General features: G+C 43.2%; 1 protein-coding gene across 1 annotated transcript; it reads right to left on the bottom strand.

Moving 5' to 3' along the window:
• Nucleotides 1-12034: 12034 nt before the first annotated feature.
• LOC110797990 (uncharacterized) lies at nt 12035-14165 on the bottom strand. The gene is made up of 3 exons (XM_056835690.1): nt 13916-14165; nt 13168-13641; nt 12035-13089 (listed from the first exon to the last, which is right to left on the bottom strand). The coding sequence occupies exons 1-3, from the start codon at nt 14163-14165 to the stop codon at nt 12035-12037; spliced, it is 1779 nt and encodes a 592-aa protein (XP_056691668.1).
• Between the last annotated feature and the right edge of the window lie 232 nt (nt 14166-14397).

Genomic DNA, 14397 nt, shown 5'->3' with positions numbered 1-14397 from the left:
TGCTGTCTAAGGATTTGCTGGAAGCCAGGGTGCAGGCTTCAAGATATTACTTGTGCCCGTGTGGCACATGCTTTGGGATTTTAGGGCCATCTTTTCCAGAATTGCTGGGATATAAACCGTTTTCAAATCGACTTAGATTTACTTGGTGTATGTCGGCACAAAAGGTCAAGGTATACTTAGTTCTTTCCCTAGCTCTTTCATTTCAATTTTTAGCCCCCAATTGCTATTATGTCTTCCCATTAATGATGCTTTTAGATTTCGGTTTTAGATGCCCGTGTCATATGTCTGAGTAGGGTGAGCCTTGGTTAAGTGCCAAGTCCTATTGACAATGTCTGATTTTTTTCAAAGGGGATTCCCAAGCATTTGAATTACCATGAACGGTGGCCCTGAGTTTGAAGGAACGATGGGGCGATGCCGTAGAACAATCATCTTTATTGCAAGCTTACTGCCTTTACTACTTGTTGGCGATTATGACTGTGTCTAGTGGTGAAAGAAGGTCTTTAAGTGAGTTAGTTCGCTTTAGGGAGGGTCAAGTCGAGTACTTTTAGAGGTCATGGACGCTTGCGCTAGCCCCCGTTCAATTGAGGCAAAGCGATCTTTTGAGTCTTGGCTAAGGGAGTGTGAGTGCTCCTTCTGGCAAGGGTACGTGCCCTTATTATTTTTTCGATGTGCGCTTGTTTTGGCATCTTGATAAAGTGGCTTCTTCCTTTGACTTAAATTTTTCTTTCGACTTGGATTGCAAGTAATTAAATTTCAATAAGGGGCTCTATTTTTATTCTTGTTATTCTATAGGCTTTAATATTTTTGCAAATTGGTTGGACCGAATCATGGATTGCCTACGTATCCGCCTTAAATAGATTTAATTTGGAATCAGGTCTTGCGTAGGTCTTAGCCTAGAAAATGGTTTCTTAGAATGCCGAATTCGATAAGTATGTTCTGAGGTGGAAACCTATTATTTGAAACGGTAGAATAAGTGAAGTTTATTATTATTTTAATCTGCTGCTTTGCCGTAAGCCAAAAATTTGTTTTATATTTTTTTTTTTGATTGAGTACATGTATTTCTTTGGTGGTACGTATATCTGAATACGTGCTGTTGCTCTAGGCGTTGAAAATTATTTTTGGGTATATTTTGACAGTTCTTATCCTTGATTTTTCTTTCGCTTTTGCTTTGGAACGAGGTAGACTGTGTAACGGGCGCTTGTAGGGCGAGCGTTATGTGTAGTAGTTTGATTGGAGTTTTGGTGACTACCGATTATCAGTTACCCTTGTAAGTGGGGTGACTTTATATATTCTAAGTAGCGCTTAGAATTTGGGAGGGGTTGTAACTATTCTAAGGTTCGTTTTACACGATCAAACCTTGGGATTGTGCCCCTATGACGTGTGTATAGCATTAGCGTCGAGAATTTGCGATAAAATCGTCATTTCGAGCATTTTTAGAGTGTTTTTCTCAAGCTCCAACTGTAGCTACGGGATTGGCTTGGTGCTATAATGTCTTGCATACGTTTTTATGCATTCATGCTGACATGGATCATGAATAGTTTGAACCAGACTCGTTTAGTGCGAGGTACGTTCGAGTAGTGATTTGCTACTTTTCCTGTAAATGTCGTATTGTGCGACATTGCCATGGTCAAGGTAGACACATGTTGAAGTGTGCCTTGACCAAAAGCTAGGTGCCTTTCTTTACCCATAATCATATTTAGAAATCTTTTTGACTCACTTGCAACATCGAGATAAACGCATACTTATCTTAAACCAACGACACTTTATTATGTTCGAAGAAGTCTTTGAAAATTATTTGAAATCTTTTAAAATCCGAGTCCTACTGTGTACAACCCGAGGTGTCCTAGGTAAGTTGACTTATAGAAAGGTTCGTACAGGATTACATGAGTGAATCAAAATACTGTTACGATTTTCGGAATGCTGTCTAAGGATTTGCTGGAAGCCAGGGTGCAGGCTTCAAGATATTACTTGTGCCCGTGTGGCACATGCTTTGGGATTTTAGGGCCATCTTTTCCAGAATTGCTGGGATATAAACCGTTTTCAAATCGACTTAGATTTACTTGGTGTATGTCGGCACAAAAGGTCAAGGTATACTTAGTTCTTTCCCTAGCTCTTTCATTTCAATTTTTAGCCCCCAAATGCTATTATGTCTTCCCATTTATAATGCTTTTAGATTTCGATTTTAGATGCCCGTGTCATATGTCTGAGTAGGGTGAGCCTTGGTTAAGTGCCAAGTCCTATTGACAATGTCTGATTTTTTTCAAAGGGGATTCCCAAGAATTTGAATTACCATGAACGGGTGCCCTGAGTTCGAAGGAACGATGGGGCGATGCCGTAGAACAATCATCTTTATTGCAAGCTTACTGCCTTTACTACTTGTTGGCGATTATGACTGTGTCTAGTGGTTAAAGAAGGTCTTTAAGTGAGTTAGTTCGCTTTAGGGAGGGTCAAGTCGAGTACTTTTAGAGGTCATGGACGCTTGCGCTAGCCCCCGTTCAATTGAGGCAAAGCGATCTTTTGAGTCTTGGCTAAGGGAGTGTGAGTGCTCCTTCTGGCAAAGGTACGTGCCCTTATTATTTTTTTGATGTGCGCTTGTTTTGGCATCTTGATGAATTGGATTCTTTCTTTGACTTAAATTTTTCTTTCGACTTGGATTGCAAGTAATTAAATTTCAATAAGGGGCTCTATTTTTATTCTTGTTATTCTATAAGCTTTAATATTTTTGCAAATTGGTTGGACCGAATCATGGATTGCCAAGTATCCGCCTTAAATAGATTTAATTTGGAATCAGGTCTTGCGTAGTTCTTAGCCTAGAAAATGGTTTCTTAGAATGTCGAATTCGATAAGTATGTTTTGAGGTGGAAACATATTATTTGAAACGGTAGAATAAGTGAAGTTTATTATCATTTTAATCTGCTGCTTTGCCGTAAGCCAAAAATTTGTTTTATATATTTTTTTTTTTTGATTGAGTACATGTATTTCTTTGGTGGTACGTATATCTGAATACATGCTGTACCCCCCCAAGTGTTCGTTATTGTTCCGTGTATGTGCGGATAAAATTACGAGCACTTTTGGACAAATTTTCAGCAAGCAGAGAGACGGTTTTATTATTTATTATTTCTTTGTACTTTTCATTTGTCTTCCTTTTTCATTCGTGACTCAAGACGGTTTGATAGGATAATTTGTGTTGGTCAAGCATGAGGATTACATCTGCTAGGACTCACAATTTGCAGCCTCAAGCTAGGGTCATGAGCTCACATCAACCAAGGCCAATGAGTAGCATGGGGAAGGCTCAAGGGTATATCAACAGGATGTATCCAAACAAGGTATATGGTCATTATGCTAACGGTGGTGTAATATTGGGTATGACGCACGTGTCAATGGCCGTACGTGGTTTGCAGTTGACAACAAGAACAAGAGTCGAGGTAATGGTTTCTTGGGTTATGGCAATGAGAACATGGATGGTTAAATGAGCTGAACAGGGGCCCCAGAGCGAAGGCGTTTAAGAACATAAGGATTGGAAAGGGTAGACATCGTAGAATTTTATGATTTGGATTGGTTGACTCAATTCTTTTCCTTTGCTTTACTTGTGTAAATTTCGCACTTTGGGAGGTACGGCCTAAGTACTTCATGGCTCTCTCTTTTCGCTCTCCCTTTTCTCTTTCTATTTTTTCTTTTTGCTTGGGATTTCTCCCCAACATAAATCCTTCAAATTTTTTATTTGGGCTATAAGGTAGATGGTTGTGGTCTTTGAGTCACGAGGCGAGACTGAGTGAGCCTCGTTTGGTAGGCCTATAGTGGACCTTTAACTTTTGTGGGCCAAGGGTGGACCTTTAAATTGTCTTACTTTGTAAGCGTATTTAGTCGTTTCTTAAGATGTGAAAATAGCGTAGATTCAAAATGTTGTTTTTACCTTATTGAGATTTAACGAAAGAATTACATCGAAAATAATTTTTTTTGTTTCTTTTCATACTCCAGTTTCTGGGATTTAATTGGAAGTTGTGATTTAGACTCGAGCTTTCATTAATCTTTCTGATTATAACCCGTGTATGAATACAAGGAGGTGGCCAAGACTCAAAATAATGACGTGGCGTAAGCCTATAACACTTGACCAAGCGACTCTCAGACTTAGGCTAATTGGACCATAACTTTTGTTGGTTGACACTTTAGATTTTAACCCTTGGGTGTTCATTTGTCATGCGCCATTTTGCTTAATGTTGGCAAGGTAGTTAGTTGGGGGGATCGAATTTTTATTTTTGTAAGGCTAGAATCATTAGTGCGGCTTCTCTCTTAGTGTGTATTGCTTTACCCCAATGGTAGCCTTATGGCATGCCGATTTGGGTATTTTCATGGTTTGTCATGTTGCATTCATGAAAAATCTTATAGTCCGTACTTAGGAGTATTTCAAGGAGCGAGTGGCTCGAGAGGACTATGATTGTCGTGACCCAATGTGATCATAAGCCTTGAGGCCATTAATTTTTGCTAATGGTATTGACACCTTAGGCTTACTTTGGGGGTTGTGCGACTATGGGGGAATGATTTTCAGAATGTGACTGTTTCCATTTTGCAAATACTATAATATATTCTTTTTATTGGTGAGAGAGAGTATTGAGGCCGTGGATTCTTAGCAAGGGATGACAATTACATATGGGTGCTCATTGATTTAAATGTTATGAAGGGAGACTCAATATGGTTTAACCTTTTAACTTGCAGAACGACACCAAGCATTAGGACCGATTCTATGGATAAGATAACTAAGACTTAGGATTTAGATTGTACTTTGGCATAGCCTAGTCTAGACTCGGATTTATTTATTTTTATTCGAATATTATTTTTCCTTGAAAACTTCATTTGAACATTATTTTTTGAATATTTTGCCCATGTGACATTCAAGTTTATTTCGATTAGCGTGCTCGGTTTCGAAGCCGAACATTGTCGTCATAGGAGGCCTAACAACGACACAAAGAGTTATTTTATTTTTTACAAGTCGCTTTTAGAATCGAGTGCCTTTTCATACGCCCTCGCAGCAATTATTTTTTGAAAAGTTTTTTTTTTGCTACGTATATTTTTTATGCGCGGGCACCGAGGCTGCTGTGCCTGACCAAAAGGCCAGGCAGCAACTTCAGCGCCCAGCAGTGGGCGTGAGAAATATTGGCGCCCAGCCAGGGGCGCTGAAAATGCGTCCCTGACTGGTACTCGTATTCTGTTCGCGTACATTTTTTGTAGATGCGACTTAATTTTGCGTGCTTGCCTAATAACGTCCTTTACGCGTTGTGCAGCGTTCGTGGGATTCGTTACGGGCCATCCCGAGCGTCGCTTATTTTTGTGGCGATCGTTCGGGTTTGCGGAACACGTATTTTGGTATAACTCTTTGGCCAATTGGTTTATGAATGTTTGGGCAACTTTTAAGGTCGTTGGTTTTCTAACATTGCTTGTTACACACAATCACATATTTCGCTACACATAACTAACATTATCATGAGGCAATAATAATATGTCATGTAGTTTATGATAGGCTTCTATGGGTAGTATTTGCGTCTGGCTTGGTACCGCTTCTATCGCAGATCCAACACATGCCCCCGGTCGAGGTAGTGTCTTCAACAGACGAATTTCGCCCAAGAGGACAATCACGATGTAAGCCAAGGGGGCATGCACCAATGAGAGGGACCTAATGGGCGAGCGATTAGGTTTGGGACGGGTGTACTACTAGCGAAAGTGCCGAGTGGACAACATTCGAAGCGTATGCACCCCCCGGTTGGCGATGGGTATCCTTAGTCCAAACTCCCTAAGGGAGCCAAGATTCATTATGCGGTTCTGCCCGTTCACATTAATATGCTGATTTTCAGGTCGTCCCAACTTGATGGGGAAATAAACGCGGGGTAGGATCGTTTCACTCTTCGGCTATTTTGATTACCTACAAGCACGAGTATTTCCTTCACTATCCCCAGTGGAGTCGCCACTGTGAGGGGGTCGAAAAAGCACGAGGCTAATGCGTGACCTCGTCCCTCGTGGGTGTGACGTTTCTTTTTGTCAAATCAAGTGTAATTGGATTTCCTGTGAGTTTACACCCAATTGACTAGTAATATAGGAGTCGCCATTCAGTTTTTAACGACAATGAGAAAAACTGACAAAACCCGGTTATCGTGACATAAAGGGAGTGCAATTATGTTTGACCACGACGGCCATAGGTTCCCTTGTGATCCCTGGTGTGGGGATCTCTCAACATACACCCGCAAGGTAGAGATTGAGGGTTCGGTGGACTGTAACTACCGAGAGGAGTACTCGCTCGTCGATAACTCCAGAGGCAGGATATCCTTACTAGCTCAGCATAAATAATTGAAGGGACATGCGTTAACTATTAAACTAATCTGAGTCGATTTTAACAATATGCAACATATAATGCTAGATCGATCGCGCTTATCTGATTTAGATTGTTTTAAGGGACCTAGCATGATAATCCAATTTCCCAAAAATATCATTTTTATTAGGCGTGATAGAACAATCAGATTTAATTAGTTTAACAGTTCATAAAAGGGCGAGGAAAGCAATTAAATCATGGAAAAGGGACACATTACGACGCACCCTTGAGAGGTGCGTCACGGTTCTCAGAAAACTAACCACTTTGACTTTGCTATTTCTCCTTTTATTTAACGAATCTCAAGATACGGGACAGGATACGTTCTGTTCGATTTTTGGATCGATTGCGACAGAACGGGTGATCAATTTTGCAGCGTGAGGCTTAGGCTTAGGGGTTGGAGTCAATACTCAGAATAATAATTGTGTGTTGTTCCTTTTTTAACGTCGAACTTGGGCTATATTTATAGAAAAGAGTTCGTGGAAAGATAGAATTGTAGAGCTCTAATCCACGGGGCATTAGGAAAGAACACGTCCCAGGTAATTTCAGCGCCCAGGCCTGGGCGCCGAAGATTTCGGCGCCCTGAGCCAGGCGTTGAAAATAGGATCTGGGCTGTTTTCTTAGTCAGATTCGGATTCCTAGAATCCGGAGTGTTTGAGACTTAATCGAGTCTTTAGGTGCGTATTAACCTTGTAACGGAATGCGTCTGGGCCCGTTACGAACTCTAGGCTCGTTAGGATTTTAATTAATACGTGACTCTTATTTTCGAATCATATTCGGAATAGGATTCTCTCGTAATCTCTATCTCATTTAGGATTTATGTTGGAGTGCAACACCTAATTCTGACAGGTTTCTATCTTTTATGACTTGCCACTTTCAACAACTACCCATTACGACAGTTACTATTTTTAGCAGGTTTCCATAAATAGCAGGTTTCTATAAATAGCAGGTTTCGGGTGAAATGAAAAGGGGTGATCGAGATTCGTTATTTTATAGGAGATGCGTTGTCAAGTGGAGATTTATGCTTTCATCATCGAACCTTTCCTTTCGGGAATGGGGACAAAAGTAGGTGTCTACATTTACCGTGCATGTTTTATGTCTTTATTTCTACCTCTGACTGTTTGTAATGCCTTTTAGGCGGTTAATTCTGGTGTTGAGCTGGTAAAGCTTTATATCTGCTATAAGAAACAGAATGCCTCTCTCAAGCAAGCCCAGGCAGATTGGGATAAGCAGAAAAAGAAAACAGCCGAGGACTATGCAAAGATTGCCGCTGAGCTGGAAACTGTTAAGAAGCGCAACCTGGAGCTAGAGAATGTATCCACTGAACTGGATGCTGAGAGGAAGAAGACGGAGGATCTGACTTCCTAGCTGGGGGATGTTGATACCAGGACCAGGGAAGCTAATATGAACGGTGCTAGGGATGGGGCCTTGCATTTTAGTCGATCAAAAACCTACTGCAAAGGTATCACTGACAGCCACAACGAAGGCTGGTTTGCCGCCCACCGCTGGGATGTTCACGGCATTGGTCTGACAAAAGAAGAGTGAGAGGATATTGAAGACGCTTTTCTTGTTGATAAGAAACACAAAGATCCTACTGGTTTCGAGTCTCAGATCGTCCCTGAAGAGATCATTCAGAACGCAGACCCTTCGAATCTCCCTCCTATTGAACTCGAGGAAAAGGACTATCTTGACCCCGAGCTTCTTTCTTGCAGTACCAACCAGGAAGATCAGAACAAGGATTGATGGTGCGGGCAGTCATCACCCCAGTCTTCTTGCGGCTCATCGGGCGCCGTCTGTTTTTAATGTTTAATTTTGTTATAGCTGTTTATGGCACCTTTTTGCCTTGATACAATTGATAATCTTATTGTGACCCAAACTTAATATTTTATTGGGTGAAGGCTGGTTGTGGTTTTACCCTTACCAAGTGCCGTCTTAACAGCTGACCAACTCTGTTTTGGGTGTTGGTTGTCGAATATGTTGTTTCGTGCTCTTTTCCTCTTTCTATCGTTGCTTTTGTTTTATTTATCGTTGTTGTCTTACTTTAAGGGTTAGTTTCGTATCACCCCGAGCCAGCAAGCTGATAGTAGCCTTGCTGACCTACTTTAAGGGTTTGAATCGGATTTTGCTTATACATGACCCCGAGTCGGTAAGCTCATGGTAGCCTTACTGACCTACTTTAAGGGTTAGATTCGTATCACCCCGAGTCAGCAAGCTGATAGTAGCCTTGCTGGCCTACTTTAAGGGTTTGAATCGGATTTTGTTTATACATGACCCCGAGTCAGTAAGCTCATGGTAGCCTTACTGACCTACTTTAAGGGTTAGATTCGTATCACCCCGAGTCAGCAAGCTGATAGTAGCCTTGCTGACCTACTTTAAGGGTTTGAATCAGATTTTGCTTATAATTCCTCGTTTTTCATTTCATGGGCCATAACTGGCCTGGCTCTATCGACGTTGTGATTTTCTGACTACAGATGGTGCTTCATATATAAAATTTTCTAAGGACACTGGCGTTCCAAGAGTTCTTAAGCGTTACTCCCCCCATGTCCATCAACCTGAACGCCCCTGGTACGATCTCCTCCCATATCTGGTATGGTCCTTCCCAGTTTGGGGTTAGCTTTCCTTGCACCTTGGCCTTACCAGTGGCTGCAGTTCTTCGTAACACTAGATCTCCTACCTCTAACTGTCTGTGTTTCACTCTCTTGTTGTAAGCCTTGTTGATGCGTTGCTTATATGCTGCCGATCTGATTTCTGCTCTGAGTCTAAGCTCTAGGAGGAAATCCAGCTCTTGCCTTAACAATTGGTCGTTTTTATCTCCTCATAGTGTTGGATCCTGAATGTGGGTAAACCCATTTCTGCTGGGATTACTGCCTCTGATCCAAAGCATAGACGAAAAGGGCTTTCTCCTGTTGCCTCCTTGGTGGTGGTTCTATTTCCCCAAAGTACTTCTGGAACTATGTCAGCCCAACCAGCCTTGTATTCATCCAGCTTTTTTCTCATTGCTGACAGTATCTGCTTGTTGGTCGTCTCGGCTTGTCCGTTGCTTTGAGGATGACAAACGGAAGAGTAGGCGAATTTCACATTGTACAAGCCCAAAAAACTCTGTACCGGCGAGCAGTCGAACTGTACCCCATGGCCCGTGGTCCATGACGATTGCTGTTGGTAAACCGAACCTTGTGATTATGTTTTTCCATATGAACTTCTTAACCTGGGTTTCTGTTATCTTCGCCACTGGCTCTGCCTCTATCCACTTAGTAAAGTAGTCTACTGCCACAATCAAGAATTTTCTTCCACCTGTCGCAGTGGTGAACGACCCCAAGATATCCATTCCCCACTAGGCGAAAGGTATTGGGTTCAGAATTGGCATAACGTCATTAGCCAGACGATTTATGACCCCCGAGAACATCTGTCACTTTTCGCATTTTTTGACATATTCTTGCGCATCTGCTAACATCGTTGGCCAGTAGTACCCCTGGCGCTGGCATATTAGTGCAAGGGTTTTTCCTCCTAGATGATTCGCACAGGTTCCCTCATGTATTTCTTCTATCAGCCACGCAGACTCGTATGCCGATATGCATCTCATTAACGGTAAGCTGAAAGCCCGTTTGTAGAGTTGTCCTCTGATAATCACAAACCAGCATGAGTTTCTCACCACTTTCTTTGCTTCCATCTTTTCTGCTGGCAATGATCCGTCTCTCTTATATGCCCACATTGTGTCATACCATTCGGGGTTATTCGTTATCACCATGATTTCCTTACCAACGGCATCCGTACTCCTTCAATGCATGACCTCGACCATTACGAATTTTGTCAAAGCACTCGAGCTGGCAAGTTTTGACAGAGATTCTGCCAATACATTCTCTGATCGGGGTACTAGTTTTATTTTCAAACTTTCTAGCCGTGCTACTGACTTCTTTAACTTCTCGGCGTACCTTTTCATGGATTCCTCTTTTGTTTCATACTCTCCTAAGAACTGATTAGCTACTAACTGCGAGTCGGTTGTCAGAATAATCTTATGGGCCCCGGCTGTCACGCAAATCTGTATGCCCGAGATTGCGGCCTCGTATTCTACCTCGTTGTTTGATGCGTGGAAAGAGAATTTTATGGCGTACTCAAACGTATCTCCTTTCGGCGAGGTTATTATGACACCGGCTCCTGATCCTAGCTTGGTAACAGAGCCATCCACTGCTACTTCCCATTTCCCTTCTTCCACCTCTTCCTCATGGTAGGACGTTTCAACTATAAAGTCCGATAGAGCTTGTGCGTTGATGGCAGTACGAGGCCGATATTCCATGTGGAATTTTGATAGGTCAATTCCCCACTTTAAGAGCCTACCCGACGTGTCCATTTTCTACATGGCTTTTTCTTGTGGGAAGTTTGTGAGGACTTCAATTCCATGTGCGTCAAAATACGCCCTTAGTTTTCTGGCTGCGGTTAATACTGCCAGTCTCAACTTCTCTATCAACGGGTACCGCTTCTCTGCTGACTGTAAGATGTGGCTAACAAAGTAAACCGGAATCTGGGTTTTGTTCTTTTCTACATTCAACACGGCTGCTATCTCCTTCTTCTGGTCTTGCTATCGTAGGAAAGATTTGCAGGTGCCGTTTTACAGCCTCAAACGCCGTTTTCTCTGTCTCGCCCCATTTTAATTTCTGGTTTTGCTTTAGTACGTTGAAGAAAGGCAACGATTTGTCTGCTCATTTGCTAATGAACCGTGTCAAGGCGGCCATTCTCCTTGTCAACCTTTGCACATATTTTATGCAGTTTGGCTCCGGCATCTCATGATTGCTTCTACCTTATCTGGATTAGCATCAATTCTTCTCTCGCTTACCAGGAAGCCTAAAAACTTCTCTGGCCGGACTCCGAATACACACTTCTTCGTATTCAATTTCATCCTGAACTTTCTCAAAGTTTCGAATGTTTCTCTCAGATCGTCGACGTGGTCATTGGCTAACCTGCTTTTCACTATGGAGTCATCAACATATACTTCTATGTTTCTCCCTTTCTGGGAGGCAAACACTATGTCTACCAGCTTCTGATAAGTCGCTCCCCCGTTTTTGAGCCCAAATGGCATAGCCTTATAACTGTAGACCCCTGTGTCCGTAATGAAAGCAGCTTTCTTCCTGTCAGCTTTATGCAGACTAATCTGATGATATCCTGACAAGGCATCCAAAAAACTCAACAAACCATGCCCGCTGTAGGGTTTACCAACATGGCTATTCGTGGAAGTGGGTAGCAATCTTAAGGACAAGCCCTGTTTAAATTGGTAAAATCTACGCACATTCTCCAACTTCCATTGGGCTTCTTCACCATGACCACGTTGGCCAGCCACTCGGGGTAATCGCAAGCTTCTATAAATCCTGCTTCCAGCAGCTTTTTCACTTTTCTTTTATGGCCAGGTTTTTTTCATTGGAGAAATTACGCTTCTTTTGCTTAACCGACCTAATTGCTTTGTCAACATTCAGACGATGCACGATAACGTTAAGGTTGATGCCTGGCATTTCATCCGCCGAGAAGGCGAATACATCCGCGTGTTCTCGCAGTAAGCTGATCAGGTTAACCTGCAGATCTATTTCCATACCAGCTCCTATTCTCACTATTCTTTCAGGGACCCCTTCTACCAATTCTATCTCTCGTGTTTCTCCGTCGGCTGCCGGTCTTGGAATTTTGGTCGGCCTTTCGTCATTCCATGCTGAGGTCCCCTCTCTGCCTTTTAGCTGGCATGTTCGTTTCTCTGGCCATGTTTGCTTCCGACACCATTCTCCCCGGTGTTTTCAATGCAGTTAGATAACATGACATGGCAGCTTCTTGGCTACCATGTACCCTTTCGGTTCTTTCCAGGTTCAAAAGGTATACCATTGTGAGGTGATAAGTCGACACCACTGCCTGCGCATCATGGATGAAGGGCCGACCTATGATTACATTGTATGCTACTGGTACTTTGATCACTAAGAAATCCACCATTAAATCCCTTGCTGACACTCCTCTTCCCACTTGTACTGGTAGGCGAATGCTACTCTCGGGATAGATAGTAGCCCCCGAGAATCCGATGACAGGATAATTCACTCTAGACAACTCGTGATAGCCGATATTCAACTGGGTGAACGCTTCCCAGAATATAATGTTCGCAGATTTTCCCTCATCAATCAAGCATCTCTTGACTGGGAAGTTTGCTATCTCCAGCTCTAGTACCAACGGATCGTCATAGGGGTAGATGATGCCCCTGCAGTCTTCCAAGGTAAAGGATACGATCGGTAAACTGGGCGGCTCCGGCCATTTTCTTGTACTGTGATAGTTTATCAGGTGTCGGTGCTCCTCCTGACTTCTCACGGCCCCACTGATCGTACCCCCATGTATTGGTCCGTCCGAGCTGACCCATACCGTGGGTCTTTTTCCCCTATCACCCCCTTCTCTACTTGATTCTGGTTGCGGTCGGGTCTCCGGTCGAACTGGTGGTGCTTGTTCGATTCTACTAGCTGGTTGGGAGTATCCCGACTGAGTAGGTACATAAGGAGCGTGATGGTGCGAGTTCTGTTGCCTCCCATCAACACCATTATTATCCTGACGGGCTTTGTATTGGGACAGGTATCCCTTTCTTACTAGCTCCTCGATGTTATATCTCAACTCTTTACAATGTTCTGTATAATGACCGTGGTCGTTATGAAAAGCACAAAAGTTCTTCGCGTTACCTGGAGCATCTAAAGGTAGCGGCTTTCTCCAAGCTGCTGACTTATTCACTACATAGATGGTCTCTCTAGCCGTATTGAGCGGGGTGTAAACCTAATATGCTCCTATCGGCTGTCTGGCCTGAAAACCTCCCCTAGATTGGTAACTCTCCTTCCCGCTGTTATCCTTTCTGAAATTCTGGTGTTGCGAAGGAATCTGGTCTTTTCTTGTTGGTTGCACTATCTGACCTCCCTTGGCAGGGTGTGATATCAGCATTAGTTCATCACTCATGATATACTCGTTGGCTTTCTTCAAAGCTTCCCCAAAACTGGTTAATGATTTCGTTCTCAGGTATTTTTTGAACTCACAGTCTTGCATTCCTCTTAACAGAGCCAAAATTGCTATCTCCTGCTGCAGATCTAGTATAGTAATGGACCCGTTGTTAAAGCGGGTCAAGTATTCTCTCAGAGGCTCCTTTGGCCTTTGTGATATCGACATTAGTTCCCCGGAAGTTTTCTTTCTCTCCACCTTACTGATAAAACGTCTCACAAAATCTTCGTGTATCTGCCTGAAGCTGAATATCGACCCTGCCGGCAACTTCTTATACCAATCTGCCGCCACCCCTGATAAGGTGGTTTAGAACACTTTGCACCACATGACATCTGAGTCTGAGTATAACATCATATGCTGTTCGAATGCGATGGAATGGTTTTCAGGATCTGTGGTTCCGTTGTACTTGCATGTCGGCATTTTCACTTTTTCCATGGGCTGTTCCAGGATGCCCCTACATAAGGGGGAGTCTTTAGGATGGATGGTGCGTCTCATCGGCTCTGGATAAGGCTTGTATCTCTCGTATATGCACGATGTACTCTTCATGATAGGGCGTGGGTTCCCTACCAACCGGGATAGACCCTTCCCGCTCGGATGTCGATTCACGATGTCTGGTGGATCTTTCCCTATGCCTGGAGTTGTGCCTCCTTCTCCTGACAGTAGGTTCGCTGCGGACTAATATCGGTTCGGGTTGCACATGCAACACTATTTCCTGCTCCAAGGTTTCATAAAGATTTCGAATGGGCATCTGGCTTGGCTGGGAGCCGGTAACAACGACCTGATTTCCTTCCTTTCTCCCGGAGGACAAGTCAGCCATCGCTTTCATGACTGCCGAAGCCGTCAGGAGTTGTTGCGGTGTAAACCTTTGGGACAGTGACGAGAGGCTACTTTGGATAGGTGGGGGGGGGGGGGATGGAGAATTCTGCGCTCTTTCTTCCAGAGATGTCTCATCTTCTATGACAACATCGTTTGGATTCTCGAAGCCTGGGGGGATGCTTATCTTGGATTTGAGTGTTTGCGGGATAGGGCTGGCTAATGGTATGGCTTGG

The sequence above is a fragment of the Spinacia oleracea genome, chromosome 2, assembly GCF_020520425.1.
Source record: "Spinacia oleracea cultivar Varoflay chromosome 2, BTI_SOV_V1, whole genome shotgun sequence".
In the NCBI taxonomy this organism is placed as follows: domain Eukaryota; kingdom Viridiplantae; phylum Streptophyta; class Magnoliopsida; order Caryophyllales; family Amaranthaceae; genus Spinacia; species Spinacia oleracea.
The sequence above is the reverse complement of the archived record's forward strand: the minus strand, read 5'-3'. Positions and strand labels throughout refer to the sequence as shown.

Coding starts and splice junctions, on each gene's coding strand:
- LOC110797990 (XM_056835690.1), bottom strand. CDS start 14,165: ATGGCTGACTTGTCCTCCGGGAGAAAGGAAGGAAATCAGGTCGTTGTT. Junction 13,642..13,915: donor GGAAGGGTCTATCCCGGTTG/GTAGGGAACCCA, acceptor CCACCTTATCAG/GGGTGGCGGCAGATTGGTAT. Junction 13,090..13,167: donor GAGTTACCAATCTAGGGGAG/GTTTTCAGGCCA, acceptor CCATCTATGTAG/TGAATAAGTCAGCAGCTTGG.